Here is a 23,032-nt window from a genome sequence, read left to right on the forward strand (position 1 = left end):
CCTGGCTATAAATGTGCCCAACACCCAGGTAGTGTTCACTGTACCCCTTAGGTAGGTTTTCACCCATCCCCTCCTCCCCTCCCCCCTGCTTGATTTCCACTGAGTTTTACTTCCCTCTGTGCACATGTGTGCTCATCAGTTAGTTCTAGTTTAGTAGTGAGCACATGTGCTGTTTGTTTTTCTATCCTTTAGATACTTCACGTAGGATTATGTTGTCCCCTTCCGTCCAAATTGTTGCAAAAGGCATTAATTCACCCTTTTGTATGGCTGAGTAGAACTCTGTGGTCTACATATACTACATTTTGTCAATCCACTCATGAATTGATGGGCACTTGGGTTGTTTCCACATCTTTGCAATTATGAATTATGCTGTAAAAAACATTCAAGTGCAGATGTCTTTTTGATAAAATGACTTCTTTTCCTTTCGGTAAATACCCAGTAGCGGGATTGCTAGATCGAATGGTAGGTCTACTTTTAGTTCTTTGAGGCATCTCCACACTGTTTTCCATAGAGGTGGAACTAGTTTGCAGTCCCACCAACAGTGTGTGAGCATTCCTTTCTGTCTGCATCCACGCCAGCAGGCAAGATGATATTATTAAGGGGTGTTTTTGAAAAGAAATGAAGCAACCCCACTGTTGAGTGAATACACCTAATTTTTTCCAAGATCGTTGAGACCCAGAACTCAGCCACATCCGACACAGACTTGCCCCAGAGAGCACATGGCACGATGGCAGGAAAACAGCAGCTGCTCTGCAAACAGAGGACACCCGCTAATCACATTGTCATTGTTGTCATGATCATGGGAGCAACAGAAGGTCTTGGCTTGAGACAATGGTTGCCTTAAATACTCGAGCCCTTCCTCATGCTGGCCGGCTCTCCTGTGCCCTCCCGGTTCTTGCTTGAGTGTTTGAAACCGTTTCAAAGCCCACTTCTGCCCTTTGCCCCTGAGCCTCACCTTTCTGTCTGGATGATTTCCCAGCAGACGGGCCTCGGGGGCCCCCCAAGACTCCAGATCTCACGTTTGATTCCTGGATGTTCTCCTACTGCAGAGGACCCACCGTGGTTTTCCTTCAACGTTCAGACTCTAAACATTTTCAAATTCCTACCTGTAGCAGACACGACTAGCTGTCCCTTTTATCTCACTGTGCCCTTCTCGCTTGGCACTTGACTAATGCGGATAAAAAATGACACCTCCCAGCTTCCCTTGCAGCTAGACGTGGCCATGTGTGTACGTTCTGCCGTGAGACATGCCACGTATAACTTCTGGGCGCTGCCTTCAAAGGGAAGAGGCAGGCTTCCCTCCTTCCCTGTGTCTGTCCCCTCCGGCTTAGTTTACAGTGGGGTGAGCCATCCTGAGCTGTGCTGACCACAGCAACCTTTTGGGGGTGACGGAGCAACACATTGGGGGGAGTCTGGATCCCTGACACCCTTGCACAGTGGACGCTGCCATGTGAACTCAAACATTCAAACAAGAGAGAGAAATACGCTCCTATCCTGCTGACTCAGTGATTTGGGGGTCTCCCTCACAGACGTTGATCCTTTTATCTGATTCATTCTACACCTACATGGTGACCCCTGTGGTTTCCAGGTAGCGGCTTGCCTTTGTCTGCCCCGAAGCAGCAAGGTGAGGAGCCGAGATTCTCGGCCAAAGCGTCCCATGAAGGATTAAGGTGACTTGCTTTTATCCCAAACGTAAGCCTCGGTGCTTCCTCCCAAGGTGGAAAATTAAAGGCATGATGAATGAGGTGCCTTTGCCACTTAGCTGGCCTAGTTTACACACCGCTGGTGAGGAAATACTGCACTTGAGACGGAACAAGTAAGGAATAACAAGGACCCCGTATGAAGAATTAATGTGATGCTGAAAACGGAAGGGAAAAATGTTATTTGGTTACCCAGGAGTGGTCTGGAGAACAGCCCTACGGAGCCTTGCTCCACTGAAGATACAGCTAACACTCCACATACGCTACCCCATTCAATCCTCACAAGCACTCCACAACAGAGGGACTATTAGTATTCATCATCTCATTTTCATACAAGACCCAAAGACACTGGCTGATTTGGACAAAACCACATACGTTCCCAGTGGGGGAGCTGAGCCTTGACCCCAAGCCGCCAGGCTGCTGTTGTCACATCACCTGTGGCACCACATGGCTTCATGGGATACCTGGGCATGCAGGCACCATGCACCATGTGAGCAAAACCTTTAGCTTTGATGAAGAAAAGAAACACATTAAATTTCATTTCTACTATTCTTTGCCATTTTCTTATGCAGATCAGCCAGGTATGAGAAGGACCCTCAACCTTAACAAGAGTCCCTAAAATGTAAAGGATTTGGACAAAGTGGATAACACCAGCATTGCGTGGTGGCTCAGTGGGCGGCTGGGAAAATTCTGACCATGTTCTCTGAGACATGCGGGGCCATGGGGGCCTTGGAAAACCAGGCCCACCGCCCTGTTCTAGTACCCAGTTTGTTCTCTGAGGACCAGTAGCTCAGCGATGGCTTCAGGCGCGGGGGGTGGGGACCTCACCTGTGCCTCTCGGGAAGGCAGGGTCTGCAAGGCGAGGTCGCGGGTTCCGACACCCACCTGCTCATGTCAGGACCCGGAACGGCGGCTTCTCAGCCTTCCCTTCATTACTGGTCTGGCAAGAGCTTGAGAGCCTTGTTAACTTGATACTATAAATCATCTCAGGACAGATGCTGAGAGATATATTTACTTTATACATGTTCAGTTTCAACAGGGGACCGCATGTCAGACTGTGACGGGAGTGAAAAAAAAAAAAAAAACAAAACAGAAAATCTTCATTCTGGCCGTGAACGACCTTAAACCAGGCTTGCGTGTGTAAAGGAACAAACTTCCAGAGGGGAGGCTGGGCTGGGAGCTGTGTATGAAGACAAGTTCCTCAGCATTTCCTCACTTAGGAATTTCTTCTGTTTTTGCCGGAGCAGCAGGGGCCTTTAGGATCAGACAGTCAAGGATTAAAATATGGACAGGGGCTTTTAGTAGCTGTGTGAGCTTGGCAGGCAGTTTGGCTCTTCTGGGTTCTCCACTATTCCAGTTGTATGTCGCTGCAATACAAACACCCCAAAACATAGTGGCATAAAATAAAAACATTCATTTTCTTATCTCTCATGGCTTCTGTGAATCAGGAATTCTGAAAGGGCTTGGCTGGGTGGTTTTGGCTTGGACCTCTCATGCAATTGCTGTGAGCCAGTGGCTAGAAGTGGAGCCAGGGGCTGGAGCAGCTGGGAGCTGGCTGGACATCATCTTCTCTTCGTAAGGCCCAGGGGTTCTCCTGGTGGTCTTTCCGCACAGGATGGTTGGGCTTCCTCACTACATGGCGGTATTAAGGCAACAGGACAGCCTACATGTTGGCTCAGGGCTCTTTTAAGACCTAGCTTTGGAAGTCACATAGTGTCACTTCTGCTGAGCACTACTGGTCAACCCATCACTAAAGCCCACCCAGGAGCAAGGGGAGGAGACAAAGTTGCCACTTGTTAATGCAACAGTAGTGAGATTCCGGAATGTGTGGGTTGGGAACATTGACAGTACGTTCCCTGGGAACATTTCTGGAAAAATACAACCTATCACACACAGTGTCATCATTTGAAAACTGAGCATGCTCACAGTCGCCGTATAGGCTTTAGGGGAAATGGGTGGACATGGTGTGGACATGGTGTCCAGTAGCCTGCAGGTCCTCACAGGTGCCGTGCCCCACGTGCTCGTTCCACCTCCCCGGCATCTATTCCTCCTCCGTGGAAGCATCCTGGTCTCCCTTGGGGAGGACATTGTCCTGCATTGGAGGCAGCCTGGATGGGATGACGGACCATGGGGCTTGTCACTTTAAATGGCACCAAGCAGTGGAGAAGCCCCTTTGCCACTAGGGACATCAGGATTGAGAGGCCAGACGTGGCCTTTCAACACCAGGAAAATCTCTTGGGCACCTTCCCAGCTTCCCACCTCCCGCCCCCCCAGGTGCCTCCAGAAAATTCTCTTGGAAGAGTTTAGCTTCTGCAAACGATGGGAACCAACAACAATCTCGACTATCCTGGGCTTTAACTTTTGCCACAGACCTCCAAGGAGTCCGGGAAGCCAAAGGTCTGGCGCCCACTGGAAGTCGGAGGGAGGGCGAATTTTCTGGAGAACCACACAATTTGTATCTCAATAAATTATCCTGCCACAGAGGCTTACATGAGCCTGCTGTAAGTTTGGGGTGGGTGCCTCATTTAACTTCCTTGGGGCCCCGGAATGTAAGCCTGCGCCACTGACTGGGAGATTTTAATTTGCTCTCTTTGAATATCTGTTACCAAGGGAGGACTTGGTCTAGGCAATTTGCTTTAGGGAAAAGCAGATTATTTTAGCATATCATTCCCTAAGCGCTGCTGAAACTGTTTACACTAAGCAGCTACGAGCACGTTCATATTCCAGAATTCTAACAGAACAAATAGCTGAGCGTGGTTATGGATATAAGGTATGCAATGGAGACTGCTTAAATGAATACTAATGGGCATGTTATTCACCATTTTCAATGATTTCTGCTTTTGGAAAAGGCCTTCTGTTTTATTACCTGCATGATTTACTTCTCTCCCCTGCAGCAGAGACTCCCTGAAGCAGGATGTTGGCTCTTGAATGAAGGAGCCCGGGGGCTACAATAGCTGCTGTTGTCGCGAGGAGGGGAGGATGGGAAAGGCACCATTTGGTGTTCTGTGGAGACACACGGGCCCCAGAAAGTCTCCCCCAAGAGCACCTGGAGAAGGATGGCTTAGCTGCCACCCCAGGGACCCAGAAGCTGGGGCACAAGAATAGCAGGGAGGGAGGGACAGCATGCCACGTGCCAGGGTCCTGGTTAGGGCTGGCACTTTGTTCAAGCTACGGTAGATGGCGGTGAGGACCCGGAGTTCAGATGGGAACCGACAACACCTGTCGGAAGCACAGGCGCACCAGTGTGATGTGGTCTGTTTCGGAGGGAGCCTGTGGTGAAGACAAGGGCAGCAACCCTGGTGAAGGGTTGGGCTCCTTGCTAAGACCCTGCAGAGGAGGAAGAGTCTAGTTCCGGGACGGTGGTTTTGCAGCAGACGCTTTTACCTGGAAGATGCAGACAATCCACCTCCTAAAGAAACACGGGCATTATTTGGGTTCAAAGTGGCCACTTGGGCACATGGTTTACTTTACTGAAGAACAATTTTCCTGAACAATATTTCTTTTGTTTGATCTGCACGGTGATTTTTAAAAATCCCAAGCAAATGTTTAAAAATGGGGAGATTTCTGGATTTTCAGTGGCTCTAGAAAAATCCAGAGATCTGGCAACACAGGGCCTGCATGTTCTCGCGGGAAGGCTCACCCTCCCCACCGCTCGCAGCCTCGGGACCAGAGCAGTGAAACGGATGTGAAAGGGCCCCTGGGTGGAGCGGCGTCCACCGCACCGGGTGCTGCCTTGGCCGTACTTCCTGACGTGACGAGAATAAGCGTGAACGACCGCTGTTCATAAGGCGGAACTTCTAGGTCTGAATCCACCTGCACCTCTGACCGAGTAGGCTTGAAAATGTACGTGTCTCAGTTTCCTCCCACGGAAAACGGAGAGCATAGCTAACTGTGTCTACCTGGAACGGCTGTTCAGAGGACCAGGTGTGTGTACACACAAAGCATCTGGACGTGAGCCGGGCACAGGTGAACACGACCCGTCTTAACTATGATCATTCTTTCCTCATCCACTCAGCCACCGCTGTTCCTGACACACTGACCGCCAGAGAGTTCATCACACACCGGGTGCCGAGTTCACTCGGGGACAGTCTTCAAACACTCCCTCGGACTCCCTGATGAGACTCTTGTGGATATGTCACCTTATGAGGCAAAGCGACTTGCAGGTGTGGTTAATTAATGATCTTGAGATGGGAAGATGATTTGAGTGGGCCCAGTGTGACCCCAGGGTCCTTATATAGCTGACACACCAGGTTTTCAGATGAAAGCACGTTCACCAACCAAGTCGATTGTTCACAAGCGAAGAGGCCAGATGCGAGGCTACAGGGAGGGGTGCAGACTGCGGCGAGCTGGGCATTCTGTGCGTCCCGTGTGCAGGCATTCTCTCACACGCCGTATATTTTCAAACAAATGACAAATGCCTGTTGTTTGAACACACTGTGCTTGCAGTAACTTTTGACAGCACCAACAGGAAACTCACACAAAGACACAGGCGATGCCAACCTCACGGGACACATAACTAAAGCAGCGGTTCCCACATTATAAAGAGTTTCTTCCTTCACCCTTTCTTTGCTTTAAAGTAGCACTTCCCAGAGACCTGCTGGTGGCCCCGGGGGATGTTTAGCAGGTAAGTGGACGACTGTTTACAATAACCCTTACAGTTTTGCACTTATTGTCATGAACCTTAAAAACTAATAAACACATACCCAATGTATAATTTCAAGGACATTAGTGCTAAAAGTGAAGGTGAACATTTTAAATATCAAAGCGATTTACAGCAGATGTAAAGAAAACTCTTAGGTGCGTAGGGGTCCAAGTGGGACACGGGGCCGGCTGTTCTGAGGTTCGCGTGGTGCTGCCCACTTTCCAAGCCGATCCTGCGTCCTCTCGCCGAGATCCTATGGATAAATTCCTCTTCTGCTTAAATAAGAAGGGACCACCCCTTTTTGGTGCATCTAAGCAGATCCGCTGGTATAGACAGTAGCATGGAGTTTCCCTTTTCGTCAACTGACTTAAGTTAAATAAAAAAGGCAAGTCAATCTGCAGATCAGGGCGGGTGATACGTAGCTGAGGGAACCCCAGTTTGGACAGTGGGGCTGCCATTCGGGTCCCCCCATTGTGTGGCCCCTTCCCTGTGCAAGCTCTCCCCACGTCATGGGTCTCACAAGCCCTTTGCAGTGAATCTTTCTCTACTTCTGCCTGTTCGATTCTCCCCTCCCATCCGTCCGCCCTCTCCCGAAACAGTCGGAAAGGCTGGCTGAGGAAACTCGCGTGCGATGTTTACCATAGACGCGGCCAACACGACCGGGATCAAAGCCGTGCTCCTAGAAGCCTCAGAACAAACAGGCGGCCACCAGGACTCTGCAGAACCCCAGACCACGGGGCTAATCTCCCTCACTTTCATTCTCCTTCACGTTCCCACTGAAGAACTATTTGCATACGCAAATTCACCCTCTGTTAATTAACACATTCACTTTTATTTGCATAATCAATGCTAATCGTATGGGTTAATTAGACTTTATATGCATTTGATTCACAAGATTTCATTTGGCCTCTGATCTCCTGCTTATAACAAGGAACCCACCAACACACTTTTCCTGGCCATTTTTTCACAAGTTCAAAGATTTAGACACCCAGCCTTGACCCCCCCAACCTCACTCCCAAATGCACCAAAAATCCTTCTTGGGGTAATGAGGGTGAGGCTTGGTGTTTGAGTCAGTAACTTGTTCAGGACACTAGATTTTTTTGCTCTTTTGTGGTTACATATTAAAGGAAGGACTGAAAAGAGGATTCTCTGGACAAAAGAACAGGGTGTTTCTAAACAGAGCAGAGAATTCGCAGAATTTTTCATGGCAGCCTTGTGGCATTTACTTAAGAAAATGTGTCCAATAGATGGAACATTTCTTCCCTTAATACCAACCCTTTCAGGAAAACACACTGACAGAATAACAAGAGCCCAGGAAAATAATTTTGCTTTTTGATTCCAAGAAGCTACCCTAAGGAATAAAAGAAGTGGGCAAAGATTGATATGGAAGGTGGTTTACTGTTGCATTATCTATATGAATGTAACTTGGGAGCAACCTACATGTTCAAAAATACACATATGGTTATTTACATTGTGCTAAACCCATCTGATGGAATATTATAAAGTTATTAAAATGTTTTTGACAATATTCAATGTCAAGAGAAAATGTTTCCAATATAAGTGAAAATAAGAGTCCTAGGAATCTGGATGTATGTGACAATACCAAATTTGTAAAATAATCTACTATACATTTGTTTACTATATATCAATGTTACATATGCATAAAATCCTAAAAGGAAATAAACCGATATGTTTGCCATGGGTTACCCTTGAGTAGTAGGGATATTCATGTATGATCTAAGTTTTTCCCCCTCACAAAACTCTGTTTTCCAAATATTCCAAAATGAGTATATATTACTTTTATAAACAGAAAACAATCATTTCAAATAATCATCCAGGATGTCTACAGGGACTGTCAAATAGCACGTTTCTAACCTCAACCCTAACCCATTATTGCCCCATCTGTCCCCTCTTGTCCTCAAATTCCTTCTCACTGAGGACTAAACCTAACCCTTTATGCAAACATGAGCGCTTTGTAACAAAGTTTCTTCTGATTATCTAGGAAGGACAAAGCCCTTAGTAAATAAACTCAGGTGCGGAGAACACAGGAGCCCTGGCAGAGCAGAGGTGACACCACACTGCCCCAGAGCCCATGACCACAGGACCGCCCTGCCCTGCTGCGCGTGGCCAGATGGCACCGCCCTGGTGCAGGTGCCTCCAGGTTTCTGGGCTGTGGGTTTCACAGCTCCACTAAGCAGCAATTCAAGTGCGTCTAAGTCCAGCCTCTTAGGCAGTGACCGGGCCCCGGAGCCGCAGGTGCCAGGCACTTACCTGTTGCGCGCGCTCGGCCCCAGGCGCTGGCAGGCCACGGTGGCGGTGACGTGCTTCCCGCCGCTGCCCAGCTCCTGCTGGACGCCCCACTGCCGAGGCTCGCTGCTCTGAGCGCCCAGAATGTTCACGCCCTTCTTCACCTTGGCTCTGCGGGGATGAAGATGGGCGAGAGAGAGCCACAGGGTTAACGACTTGGCCTTTCCCCACGTGCCCGAGCTCCACCAAGCTACCTTCGTTACTTTCTTTTTTGCTTTTGCTCTTTTTTCATATCTGGTGATGGGCAGACAAGGCGCACCTGATGGTGGAAATGCCGACACTGGGGCGGATGGGAGTGGGATTTGCCACAAAACTTGCCGTCCCAGTCACAGGGCGAGAAGAAGGGGCCCCTGGGACAGTCCCCAGACCAAGAGGTCACATAACAAAGTGGCTGAGGCCACACACTCAGCCTGCCTAGGTTAGCCGTTCTCCACCAGGGGCATCTGTGCCCTGCGGGGGACATCTGGCAATGTCTGGGGGCACTTTTGTTTGTCACAATTGAGTGTGGAGTACTGTCACCCAGTGGACAGTGGCTTCGGCTGGGGCTAAACAGCCTACAACGCACAAGGACAGTCCCCACCACACAGAACTGGTCAGCCCAAAGTGTGCCTAGTGCTAAGGGAGAGAAGCTCGGGTCTGGGTTTATACTCTAGTTTTACCACTTTCTCAGCTGTGTGACACTGGGCCAGCTATAATTTCTCCGTGCCCCACTTCCCGCCACTGTAATGACAGTAATGGCCTCCATTATAAAGCCATCGTAATGGATATAAAGAGACTGGAACAGTATCAGGCGCATGATACACACTTAATAAGTATTAGCTAATGTTACCTTACTCCAGGGACGCCCCCAACCTGCTTAATGTGACTTGCCTGGCACACACTCCAAAAGCGAAATTAAGTCAAGGACCACTCAGTCTTTCTAAACTTCAGTTTTCTCATCAATAAACTGATGAGAGAAGTGGCAGATTGAGCACAGACATCCACCTAGACTGTCTTCCCGAATCCCGCCTACAGGAGAGCAAAGGAAAACTGACTTTAAAGGCACAGACCCCTCGTGGGGAGAGGAGCAGATGTTGGAAGCTGGAAAGCAGGAGCACAGTGGGTGACATGAGTTAGCAGAACACCAGCAGTCATCAGCTCCCGGCGAGAGAAGCTGAGAACCAACGCAGTTTATACTGTGGAATCCCCCCGACTCTGCGATTGGGGTACCAGGCACCTCTACAAGTGGGAGTGGATGAGGACTAAAATAGAGAGGCTTGGCTCAAAGTCTGTTTACGAAGCAGCCAGATGCAGATGTACTTTGACTTCCAGGACTCCATCGCTGGCACGGGGCATCAGGGGGAGTTTAGAATTGGGTACCATACTGAACACAGAGGGACAATGTGACCCCTATATATATGTAAATGAGCACCCAGGAGGGAGAAAAATAAGCCTTGGAAATTAAAAATATTATAGCAGAAATGGAAAGTCGGAGGAATGATTGAAGGATAAATCATTTGTAGAAATCTTCTAGGAAGAATAGAAAAGACAGAAATAGAAGATAGGATAAAAAAAAAAAGTCATCAGAGGATGACTTTGAGGTTTGACATGTAAATAAGAGGAAAAAAAAATGGAGAAAAGAGAGAGGTGGAATCATCAATGAACTAATTCAAGAAAATTTCCCCAAACGAAAGGATGCGAGTTTTCAGACTGGAAGAGCTCACTACATGACCAGCGCAATAAATGAGAACAGACTCCCACCAAACCACACAACCAATACATTTCAGAACATCAGGTACGGCAAAGTGAATTCCACAATCCTCCAGAGAGGAAAAAACTATCAAGCAATCAGAATGGATTCAGAATTCATAAATGCCACTTTGGAAACTCGAAGACAACGAAAAATATCCTGAATATTCTAAGGGGAAATGATTTCCAACCTAGACTATGGCATCTGGTCTAATTATGAATTCAATGTTTCCACACATGAGTTCTAAAAAAATTCACCCTTCTGCCCATGCTTGAGAAACTAGTTAAGGATGTGCTCCAGCAAAGCAGAACAAAAACCAGGAAGAAGACACGAGATAAGGGGAACAGAGGTCCAATCCAGGTGAAAGGAACCGTGGTTGATGTGAACAGAAGTCTCAGGATAGCAACAAGAGCATGAGGCATAAGGAGAACTCTGGCAACGACGTCTCCAAGAAACTGAAATTTTCCTAATAAATGTGAAGTGAATGACTGCTTTGTGAGGATATTCAGACAACTCGTGGAGAATCTGGAAATAAATATGAGCTAAATCCACAGAAAATCAAGAAAAGAATAAAACCAAATCGGTTTTAATTCTGAAGGTAATAACTCATTATGCAGAAAAGGAAAAATAATCATAATTTAATACTGGGGTTTACTGTAATTAGCATATGTATTTATATTTTAAGCACTGAATGTGAATCTAGACCAAATATTACTATACTGGAAGGGTGCACAGATAAAAAGGAGGGCATTTACTGGGGGAGAAAAGAGAGACATATCCTGATTCTCCATAGTGGGAAACTTATAGATATTGCCTAAAACTCAAAAAAAAAAAAAAAAATTAAGAAATATTGACATCAATGTGTCACTTTAAATATCAGACGAGGACAGGATTTTGCCTCTGTGCATGGAGAAAGACAGCAACAGGGAGCAGAGTACTGCAGCATTATTTTAAATAACTTCTTTGTATTTTAAATAGTTTAATGATTTGAGAGTAACAAGAAGTTGCAAAAAAAAAAAAAAAAACAATTACAAGCTTCCCATATACCCTTCACCCAGTTTCCTGCAAATGATAATATTGTGCATAATCAGGGCTCACTGCCAAAGTCAGGAAATCGATGTTGAATAATATGTGAGCTAAAGTAAAATCTTAAGCCCCCCTCCCAGATGACTGAATGGACCCTCTCTTGGCCATGAGGTCCCCAGAAATTCCCGAAAGCTGAGCTACTGGCCACGAGAAGGGAGGTCAGCCATGCCCCCGCACCCCTTCTTGGAGATGTCCTTTGTGACTCATTAACAAGCCTAAAGCCATATAAGACAAAGCTTGAACTACACCTGCAGGTCATCAATTTACTTACCAGAACACTTGAATCTGAGTATACGTCCAGTGGCTTGTCTCTGATAACAGACTTTCTTATCTTAAAACATTCCAGGCCTTTAGACAAAGCTTCCTTTCTCTAACCAATCACAAATCAGAGTCTTTAAAGCCACCTATAACCTGTAAGCCCCTGCCTGGAGATGTCCTGCCTTTTCGGGCCAAATCGATGCACATCTTTCATGTACTGATTTATGAGTTTACGTGTAATTCCTGTCTCCCTGTAATATATGAAACCAAGCTGTGACCCAACCACGGCGAGACCACTTGCTCAAGGCTTCCTGCCCGTGGCTCTCTGGCCCACGGTCACACATACTCAGCTCCGAATCATCCTCTTTTCATTATTTTACAGAGTGTAGGTTCTTTTCCATTGACAGGTACAGGCCTTATTTAGATTTCATTTGTTTTCACATGAGCTTTTTTTGTGTATCGTTCTATGAAATTATGTCACACGTGCACATGGGAACAACCATCACCACAATCACCATGTGACATTGTTCCATCCTCCCAAAGCAGCTCTCTGCTCCTGATGGTAGCCACACCGTCCCCAACCCTAACCCCTGGCAAACACTGATCTGTCCTCTACCGTTACAATTTTGCCTCTTCGAGAGTGCCATACATAGTTTTTTGTTCAACAAATTCTGCAGGGCTATTTGACTTCTTAAATTATATGCAAGGTTATATCTTATGAAAGTAACAGCTTAACAAATTACACACACACACACACACACACCCCCTCCTGCTGACCTGCCAGAGGGAAGGAGGTAAATCCTTGTGAATGGTTAAAAGGCAGACTCAGCTGAGAAATGCAATGACTAAATGGTCGCCAGGAGGGAACCAAGGGGGTGAGAGGTGGTGACAAACCACATTGTCACCTGCCAAATTAGGGTATGCAAATTAGCATCAACCTGCACAGCAGCAAAAGTATATCAGCCACGGCAGCCACCTTCTCCCTTAAAAACTTCTCCTGAGTCTTGCAATAAAATGATTTGCTAAAATACTTAACACACGTGATGCCAGGAACACGAGGAGGCTAGGGTGTGCCGGCAGGACAAAGATTAAAGACACATTAGCCTGCAAAAGCCCCCACCACTGTTGCAGCAGGTAAAAGAAACGCCCCAGTCAGTCTTCACAGCCTGAACACCTTCTGCCTCTGCTGCGGGAAATGCCTCATGCGATGTGACTTTGCTTGCAATTGGCTTTTGCTGGATGTGGATTTTGCTCAAGATCCCAGATTCCACTGAAGCTACAAATTGTCCTTTCCACTTAGGAGTCTGTGCAGATAGAGGGATTCTCACTGGCGGTGCATTAGTTGGTTTCATCTCTGCATCAGGTGGGAGAATGAATCACTGAGGCATAGGGTTTAAAAGGCTGATTTTGTTAATTAGGCATTTTCTTTCATGAAGGTAATCATTTTCCTACTTATTGCAAGGAACTGGTTATTGCAGGAGTCCGGGTCCCCAAACCAGAAGTTTTGCAAACAGAGTCAGCATTAAACAAACAAACAGACACCAGTGGGGTGGGAAGGTAAACCCTGAGGAATCCTGGTTTCAAGAGGGAGGCCAGGCAAGCTGGCCAGTGGCACCACAGAGCTGCCCTTTCTCAGTGTGGCTGCAGGGAGGGGAGGCTCGAGAGGTGGGTGGGCGGGGTGCAGACACCCCTCGGGAGGGTGATGCAGGTGCCGTTCTCTGTCACCATCTGCTGCACGCAGGGAGACCTGTTAGAGGTTTCCAGTTTGTGAGGTTGCTTCTGCTAATAATCCTAGAAGTGATTTTGCGTTCACAGAGAGAGCCCCGATAACAGTGACACTGTCATTTTTCACTTTCTGCATCAGTATGTACGGGGCACCTACTGTCCCCAGCACCGCGGTCGACCTGGTGCAGCTTCCGGTCCTGTCTGCGGTGCCTGAGCAGGGCTCGTGCCAACCGCACAGCGCATTGTTGGTGGATGCTCCTGTTCAGGTCTTCAGCGGTTAAAACAAAATAATGAAAAAAAAATGTCCCCTCTTTTCAAAATGTGCTTGGCTCGGGTGTAACAGGGATGATTAAGTGTTCTTTAAGGAAAATCAATGTTCAGTACAAATTTTGAACACAGGAAGCCTAATTTCCATTCTGCAAGCCATCCATCTCAGGGTCAGCTAGAAGCTCCTTGGGAGATGCTCTGTCTACAAGCGTCTCGGGTCTGCCGGGGTACGAGCACCTGTGTACAATGAGGGGTTGGGTGTGTGTCTCTGGCCCCGGTAGGGCTGTCCGCTCGGGGGCTGAATCTGATCCTCAGAGCATGTTTAAAAGGAAAAGTTATAATTAGCTCTTCTTATGGGCTAAACATCCCCCTTGCAATTCATATGTCGAAACCCCAACACTCAGCACCTCAGAATGTGATTTTATGTGGAGACAGGGTCTTTACAAGGTGATCAAGTTAAAATGAGGTCATTAGGGTGGACCTAATCCAATAGGACTGGTGCCGTTACAAAAAGGGGAAATTTGGAGACAGACACCACCCAGGGAGAATGCCACCGTGAACTTGAAGATGTCCATGTACAAGCCAAGGAGAGAGGACTGGGACAGGTGACATGCCCCTCAGCTTCCAGAAGGAACCAGCCCTGCCAGCACCTTGATCTTGGACTTTCAGCCTCCAGAACTGTGAGAGGAGAAATTTCTGTTGTTTAAGCATCTAGTCTCCAACCCCCAGGCCACGGGCTATTAAGAACCGGGCTGCACAACAGGAGGTGAGTGGGGGGTCACCCAGGGAAGCTTCATCTGTGTTTACAGTCGCTCCCCATCACTCGCATCACCGCCTGAGCTCCGCCTCCTGTCAGATCAGCGGGGGCATTAGATTCTGCATTGTGGTGAGTCGTATAATTATTTCATTATATGTTACAATGTAATAATAATAGAAATAAAGTGCACAATAAATGTAATACACTTGAATCATCCCAAAACCATCTCCCACCCCACCCCCATGGTCCATGGAAAAACTGTCTTCCCTGAAACCGGTCCCTGATGCCAAAAAGGGAGGAAGCCCCTCAGTCTGTGACACTTTGTTACAGCAGGGCTACAAAATTGATACAGTTGCTAACATGAAAATAAAGAAGTGAGCAGTAACTGTAACAGCCCACTGCTGGCCCAGCCCCTTTGGAGGAGGAGCTACTGTGAAGCAGAATCATCACAACCCCGAACAAGCAGATTTCACGTCCCACTGCATTTAGCCTGTCAGTCCAGCGCTTTCCGCCAACATCGCTCTGGGCACTGCGGCGGGAAAGCCTCCCGTTCCACACGCATAACAGCTTCTGCAGCTGATAAGAGGAGCGGCTGGCCCTTTGCAAGCGGCACATGCCACATAGGAAGGCATAATACACCCATGTTTGCCCTTCTGCTAGAATAAGACTCAGAAATTTATATCCACATCCACCCACTGACCTGACAGCGGCCCTACAAAGTGCTTCCTATAAAGGAAGAGGGATGCGGGTTTTGAGTATTGCAAGACACGTAAAAGAAAACAAACATTTGTCCAGGAGCAACTCAGATGGCACAGGGTCATTGCTGCTTTGGTGATCTCATTTAGTCAGTGTGGTCACCCTGGGCGCTGTGGGCTGATGAGGGGCTCTTGCAGGTCAGATAAATGTCCAATATCCACCTGGTTTCTCCAGGCTCGGTCACTCAAGTTCTGCTTGCAAATTATTGGCATATCCACACCCTCTGTGATGGAATTTACTTAATTTTTTTTCTTTAATTTAGCTACTCCACTCTTGTTTTAATCTAGAAACGTTATTTTAAAAAGCAACTATAGGCCGGGCGCGGTGGCTCACGCCTGTAATCCTTGCACTCTGGGAGGCCGAGGTGGGCGGATCGTTTGAGCTCAGGAGTTCGAGAACCAGCCTGAGCAAGAGCGAGACCCCATCTCTACTAAAAACAGAAAGAAATTATATGGACAGCTAAAAATATATATAGAAAAAATTAGCCGGACATGGTGGTGCATGCCTGTAGTCCCAGCTACTCAGGAGGCTGAGGCAGTAGGATCACTTGAGCTCAGGAGTTTGAGGTTGCTGTGAGCTAGGCTGACGCCACGGCACTCACTCTAGCCTGGGCAACAGAGTGAGACTCTGTCTCAAAAAAAAATAAATAAATAAATAAAATAAATAAATAAATAAAAAGCAACTATAAATGACTCTCTATATAATAATTTTTTAAAAAAATCCTTTCTTTTTGTAAATACCCATTGAAGTAAATAGAAGGCAGTACAAATAAAAAAATTTGTTCATGAGCCTCATAAAAGAACATCTCTTGCCGCTAGCATGTATGCACACTCTGCCAAGCACTGATATTCACATAATTTAAAATGTGCAGTTTCCTTATATAAATGCACCTTTGTATATACAATTCTTGAAAACAGGGGAGGGAAAGTAACCAGCAGGGCCCTGGGTAGTAAAAATATAGAAAAGTATTGAAGATGCTTGTCCTTGGGTTTTGTTCTTAACAGTGTGCACTGGTTTCCATCTCCCTGTCTGCCACCAGGAACCCCATGGACACAGTCATCTTATTGCACGAGCAACTTTCTGAGATGGGGACAGCCGAGTGGCCTGGGGTGGGGTACAGTGTTCTTCCCAGGCTAGAATCCAGTCTCCGTCCATTTGTGCCATTCCCTCTCTGATCATTCCTGGAGTACCAGTCAGGGCAGGCTTGCTGCCCACGTGGATGGGCGTGGAGGTCCCAGGAGATGGGGAGGGGCCAACCGGTTCCAAGGCCACAAACGAGGCTCCAATGGTCACCACTGCAATCTCCTAAACCAATTCCTGAGTAAATGCATGTGTGTGAGCATGTACGCGTGTGCATGTGTGTGGGTGTGAAGCCACCAGAACCCAGCTCTTTTCCCTGCCGATAGAGGCCCCTGCTCTCCAACTGGCCAAGATGAGCAGCTGCAGCTGGTCCACCAGTAACAAACTCTCCTCACCTATTCCAGGTGGGTGTGAAAACAGCTGTGAACACTTTCCCAAATTGAGTGGCGCTTTCCTCTCCTGTTTAGCTGATTAAACACTGACTCCTTGTGGCCAATACCTTTCCCTGCCTTGAATTTGCTTTGATCCTGGGCGCTGATGAAAACACATCCAACGTCTGAAGTGAGGGTTGGTTGGAGCTCAGAGGAAAGTAGGATTTCCTAAGCACCGTCGCCACTTCAAGCTCTATTATTTTATTTTATTTATTTTTTTTCCTGTTCTTCTGGTCCTGGGCAAGGAGCTACTCCCTCTAGTGCAAACTTTGGCACAAAGAATGTCCATTCATAAAGCAAACACCGATGTTTTGCTTTCATAGCTTTGCTCCTACGACCTCCCGATTGTATCTCCCCACTCCTACCGTCCTCTTCCTTCTTGGAAACTTCAGGCTGATCAGCATAAATTTATTTAATTTCTGATGTGCTGGCTGTTACATTTTCAGGAGTTTTGCAAGCTAGCGGTTAAACATAGCAATTATGCAAGTATAAATCATATCAGCGTACAAATTGAATAATCCATATTAGAAACAAAGGTAATAAATACTCAAAACCCATCCCTTCCTAATTATTGTGTTACAGATTGCCATTACCTGTGCTCCGAGGTTGTTTGTGTGTGTGTCTGCAGGGAGGAGATGCTACCTAGTGCAGGGCTACAGGACCCCTCTTTAGACACTGGTAGCCTGAAACTGGCCATACAGAGAGTATTTATGCCACAGAAATTGGCAAGCGCCACAGATCGATGCCTTTTCCCTCCAGAGAGCCAGCTGTTCAACATATACCAGCGCACCATGGGGGAAGGGCCAACTGGACCACTGTCATAGGGGTGACTGACACAGAAATTGTTCCCAGCATCTTGCAAGGCAGTGACTGCTTTGCCACATCTAATCGCTGTCAGTCCAGATACACAGTCTTCGTGTGCAGGAAGGGTCTCCACCTGAGGATTCCCTGCCCTAAATCTACTTCCTGCCTTTCTTTGTTCCATGCTTTAGGAGGCTGACCTCTAACAATAGAACCACTCAGAGAATCTCTTCCCTTCTGGCTCCTGTGGACTTTGACCAAACATCAGACTGAAGGGAAGGAGAAGAGGTTTTAAAAAAATGTGATCATCTTGCCATTATCATACCTAACTAAATTAATAACTTTCTCATAAAAATGTCTCTGATCATCTCTAAGACATTGTTCTTTGTAACTGGATTCATCCCACCAGAATCCAGACAGGGCTCATAACACAGCATTTTGTTATGTTTTTATGTCTCTTGTATTCTATTAATAGTATCTTCCCCCTTTTTGTGAAATTAATATTTTTTTGAGAAACCAAGTCATTTGTCTTAAAGAATACCCACATTCTGGATTGGACTGATTGTGTCCTTGAATTGTCATTTAATTTGTTCTTTTATATAGGGGATATTCCTTTACACTGGTTGTTAGATCTAGAAATGCCATCCTACCCAGGTTTGATGGTTAGGCAAGAACACTTCTGCGTGCTGCTCTCTCTTCCCTATTCCACATGTGCCGAGTTCAGACTGGGCCAACTTGCATGAAACTATTTCGACACAAACTATTTCCGAGATGAATAGTGCTATAACAGATGAGTGCTCTACAGGGCCAGATAGATAATGCAGGCCTGCTGGAAATGCTGGTTAGACACCAGCTCGGGACGCCTATAAGAAGATGTGCAATTCTGGAAAGGGTCAAAACGCAAAGTGAATCTTTAGCCTTGGAACTAAAATCCCTGCAGAGTCTGTCTGTGCCTTTGCATATTTCTTGGAAGTCAGAGAGAGTAATCCCTATGCCCCAGGGATTTAATAATAAACAGAGTGTGAGGCCAACAGGAAGAAACCCCATGAAACCAATGAGCTTTACATAACACCTCTTTTCTGATACCTGGGGCCAGACGCTGGAAACAGAGAGTGGGGAGGAGACTTGGCAAAAGGCAGAGCCCACGTGCATGCGATGGGAGGGGGGGGTTCTAGATGTCACAGCAGAGACCTTCAGGGCGGACACTCGAGGTGTCCAACTAACTCCCCGACTCATTCTTCCTTGCCGGTACTCTTAGATTTTGTTCAAAAATTATGGATGGCCAAGTACTTCAAGTGAGCCTGGCTCCCTTCCTCCCCCTAGGCAAGGAACCTTGATGCGTGTACAACACACCTGTGATTCCACTCCCCTACCAGGGATCGACTCAGAAATGGCCTGGGACAGAATTTTGGCCAATGATAATGGAGGCTTAGTCTGCGGGGCCGTAAGACTTCTGGGAACAGTTTCCTTGAATCTAAAAGGCAGAAGGAAGGCATACCTTTTTCCTTGTAGCCCAGGAATGCACCTTGTGAAGATGTGAGGAGCAGCCCCCGTGAGACTTTGAGGGAACAGGTATGAGGACAAAGGCTGCCAAAGTCAGGGTGAAAGAGGGGAAAATGGGAAGAATCCAGTCCTTGAGGGTACTGGTGAGCCCTGAGCTAACCAGCCCCGGGAGCATCACCCTTCACACCCACTGTTTCATGATTTAATAAAGCCATCTGTTGACGGAAGCATTCTTCCAGCCCCCTCCTTCCTTCTGAGCCGCAACACCTCTCCGTCCCCAAGCACAAGGACTCCCAACCACCGGACCACAGGGAGGGAGATGCCAGCAGGGATGCCTGGGCGGTACGGACACCATCTGAACTTGACAATGTGAACACCGTCCCAACTTCCTCTCTTTCTGAGCTATTATGGGTAAACCTCATGGGTTAATTGCAAAATAACTGCAGACAAAAATAAAAGGCTCCTGGCATATACGTGCAGGTGTTTTCATTTCCATCTCATTAACCATCAGCACATTATTTCATTTTCTGCACAAATAAATCAGTGGCCCAGAAAATGCAAGCTCTATCCACCAAGGGCCCAGAAAGCGCAGGGCCGACCGCAGAGCCTTCAGCACACATTTGTTTGTGCCACATAAGATGTCGATTCTAATAAAAGAGAAAAGGCCGGAGCTTAACCATGCTTTCCCCCGAGGGTGAGGACTGGTGTTACCTGAATTTCAATGCTCCTTGCTGAAACTTTCAATGCAACATAATCCTGAGGTTCTGGGCTTACAGGTCTAGTCTGCTCTTTGAGGCTAAGCTTATGTGGTAGCCAACGTCTCCCCTCTTGTACCTGTCAGAGGTGTTTTTCCCCAGCGTTACACGCAGCTTTGCATAAATAGCTCAGTCTCAAGAAGCACAGCTCCACCCCTGGCTCATCTACACTCCTTTTGAAACTGGGTGGGATTCTGGGACTCTTCTGACCAAAACAGCCAGGTTGGTGCCACTTCAAGGGACGTTGTGTGATTTCCAAGGCTAGGTCCTAAAGGTCACTCAGGTTCTAATTTGAATCCTGGATTCACTTGATCTCAGATCCCCTAAGCAGCTCCCAAAACAGCCTGACTGCCCCGAGACCACCATGCTCTGACGGAAGCCAGCTAACTCTCAGGGGAAGACCACCTGGAAAGGCTCTGCAATGACAATGGCATTGTAGGACAGGAGAGAGAGGCAGAGAGAGGAAAGAGAAAAGCCCAGTAAGTTCTCTGTTTCTCTAGTTCTCATTCCAGCCACCAACCATCTGTCTGCAACTGCATGATGAGCCAGAGGCCAGAACCACCCAGCCAAGCCCTTCCCACACTCCTGACACACATAAACTATGAGAAATAAAAAGGGTGGTTGTTGTGAACCAAGTTTTGGGGGGTGATTTGCTAGATGGCACTGCATAGACAGACCAGAGTCAGACCTCGGCTTGAGGCCAGCTCTGACACTTACTGGCTGTGTGGTCTTGAGCAAGATACTTCACCTGTCTGCACTTCTACCTGTGCAATGAAGACAACACCAGGACCCACCTCATACCACTGAGCGGGGGATTAAAGGATGTAGACAGCACATGCTAATCGCCTGATAAGTGTTGGCTATTGCTATTAGAGCATTTTTGTTATTCTAGTGCCCCCATCTAAGAAGATGATGCAATATGAAAAGATCAGACACACCGAAGCTCAGAATTAGAAGCATTACGAGCCTAGCGGAAACCTCTGCTCCTTCCCTGCATTGTGAATTCCTCATTGTTTTGAATCGAAAGTGGGAGAATTTCCTTGACTCTGAAAACGGTACATCAAGCTCCCATCAGACGAACTCTGAAAAATGCATGCATCTCCGAGTGCAGGAGGCTCTGCTGTATTGAGGTCAATGATAGCCTTCAACTTTTCTCTCCTTCCTTTAAAAGGAATTATTATTTAAAGGTGGAGAGCATCCAAAGTGAGGCCTCGAGAGGTAATGGGACCATTTTGGCTGGATGCCATCACTTCTGAGAACCCGAATAATGAGGCACATTTTACCCTTCATGTTTCAACAATGTGCAAGGTAATGGCAGCACTATTTTTCCGGCCTCTGAGTGACAAGGTCTCCTAAAATGCTCCGTGACTGGTTAAATGGGACCGAGTAAGAAACACTTGAGAGAACAGAACAGATGGAAAGTTCCATCTATGCGTGTTTTCTGTTCAAAGGAAGACAGCATCCTGGCCCAGGCTTGGGGCCACCAAGGCAGACCCTCCACCACAATTTCCGGGGTCTCTGGGTAGCCATCGTCCTAGCTCCCTGTTGCCTCGGCAACGCTGAGTCAAAACTTGCCTGTATCTTTCTCCCCACCCTGAGATGTGGTGCAGCTGCCAGGGACCCTGGGCCTGGAGCCCCTGCCGTGTGGACGACAGTCCCTGGCCACACCATAGCACTTACCTCCTTGGGATCTACATTCTGGGGTGACAAAAGGTGAGGATTTCTGTCAATGCGTTCTTCCAAAACAGCCAGGAAATGAATCAGATCCTGACCAAGTTACAGGACTGGGACCTGTAGGCTCTAACGGAGCTATTGTTATCCAGGTCACCCCTCTAGAAGCCCAAGAATCGCCATCGGTCCTCATAGGCCTTTGATATAGTTGGCTTGTCTGATTATTCTATTTGGACCTTCCCTGCTGAATCTAAAACCTCTGTATGTCTTAAGCTAAAATAGACGGGAATCAGCCCAAATCACATGCCAGAAGTCTGAGATACCCCCGCCCGTTCCCCAGAGCCGCGAGGCAGTGCCCCCGCCCCAGCCCAGAGCAGAGATGCCCCGTCTGGGAGCTGCTGGGGGCACGTGGCCGGGCTCACGCTCTCCTGAGGCTGCAGACATGGTTGATGCAGAAAACCGGGACTTTCTTACCACCAAAGTGAGAGAACAGGTCTCCTGCTCGACGGCCTCATCAGCGCTGAATTGTGGGACCTCCCAGGCAGACCCCCATCAGCATTTAGGGTATAGATGAAGTGTCCCACTCAAGAGTGTGGCCGTGGGACCTTAACGGCCCCCAGAACACCGTTCTTCCTGGTGCCAGGCTGGCGTGAGGAGGGCACAGAGCGTCCGGGGGAGAAACTAGGAGGAGCCTCTGACGTGCTCAATTCGAATTGTCTGAGCAGGAAGAGCTCGACTCACGCAGCACCTTTCAGCCCGCCGTTCTCGCAAAGGGACTCGGCTGTTGGCACAGGTCTGTGGCTAGATCCCCCGTCAGCTCAGAGAGGGGGACGCAGCCAGTGTGTTTATCAGTGTCCCCAGCTCCTAGCATGGCACCTGGCACACAGTAGGTGTCTAGTAAGTGTAAGCTCTAGCGGATGCGTGCGTGTGGGTGGCTCACGGAACACAGGCTTCGACACGGTCAGTTCTGCTTTTATCACGACTCGATACCCAGACACGTGAACGTTCCGTGGCTGGAGTCATAGGCCTGTGTCATCGCCACAGTGGCCACGTTGCCTACGCCCATGAAGGGCGCAAGGTGCCAGCTGTGACTCAACCACTTGGCACGGGTCAGGTCATTTAATCCTTTCGGCAGCCTTCATCATTTTTGTCGGGCGTGGAGAACAAGGCGCAGGAGGTTTCTGAAGCTTGTCCGGGGTTGCAGGCACGGCGGGAGCGGGGCGGGGTGTTGGCCAGGCTGCCTGGCTTTGGAGCTGCGGCCCTTCACCTGTCTGCTGTGCCCGTGCTGTCGGGAGAGCAGGGACCCTGCCAGAGCGTTCCCGGGTCCCAGCAGCATCCCCTAGAACCTGCCCTACCACCCCAAACGCTCTCATTACCCGCCGGCCTACGGAAGAGGGAACGGAGGCTTGGCAAGGTGCCCTGGGATGTCAGGAAGCTTCTCCTACTGGGCGTTGATAAGATGATACGTAAGAGTTTCGAGTTTCAATACTGTTGAGTCTCTGTCCTGCCGTCCAGCCATCACGCTGAACCCCAGCGGTGGATGGACGGGAGGCGCAAGGGTTTC

The 23,032-nt window shown here is 48.0% G+C and overlaps 1 protein-coding gene across 1 annotated transcript in view; it reads right to left on the reverse strand.

The window, feature by feature from the left end:
- TMEM132C (transmembrane protein 132C) overlaps positions 1 to 23,032 on the reverse strand; it is a 124,143-nt gene that overhangs the window by 63,213 nt on the left and 37,898 nt on the right. The window contains exon 3 of the mRNA XM_069497496.1: positions 8,614 to 8,760. Within this exon, the coding sequence (XP_069353597.1) occupies positions 8,614 to 8,760 (147 nt within the window). The remainder of the gene's footprint in view (positions 1 to 8,613; positions 8,761 to 23,032) is intronic.

The sequence above is a fragment of the Eulemur rufifrons genome, chromosome 21, assembly GCF_041146395.1.
Source record: "Eulemur rufifrons isolate Redbay chromosome 21, OSU_ERuf_1, whole genome shotgun sequence".
Lineage (NCBI taxonomy): Eukaryota > Metazoa > Chordata > Mammalia > Primates > Lemuridae > Eulemur > Eulemur rufifrons.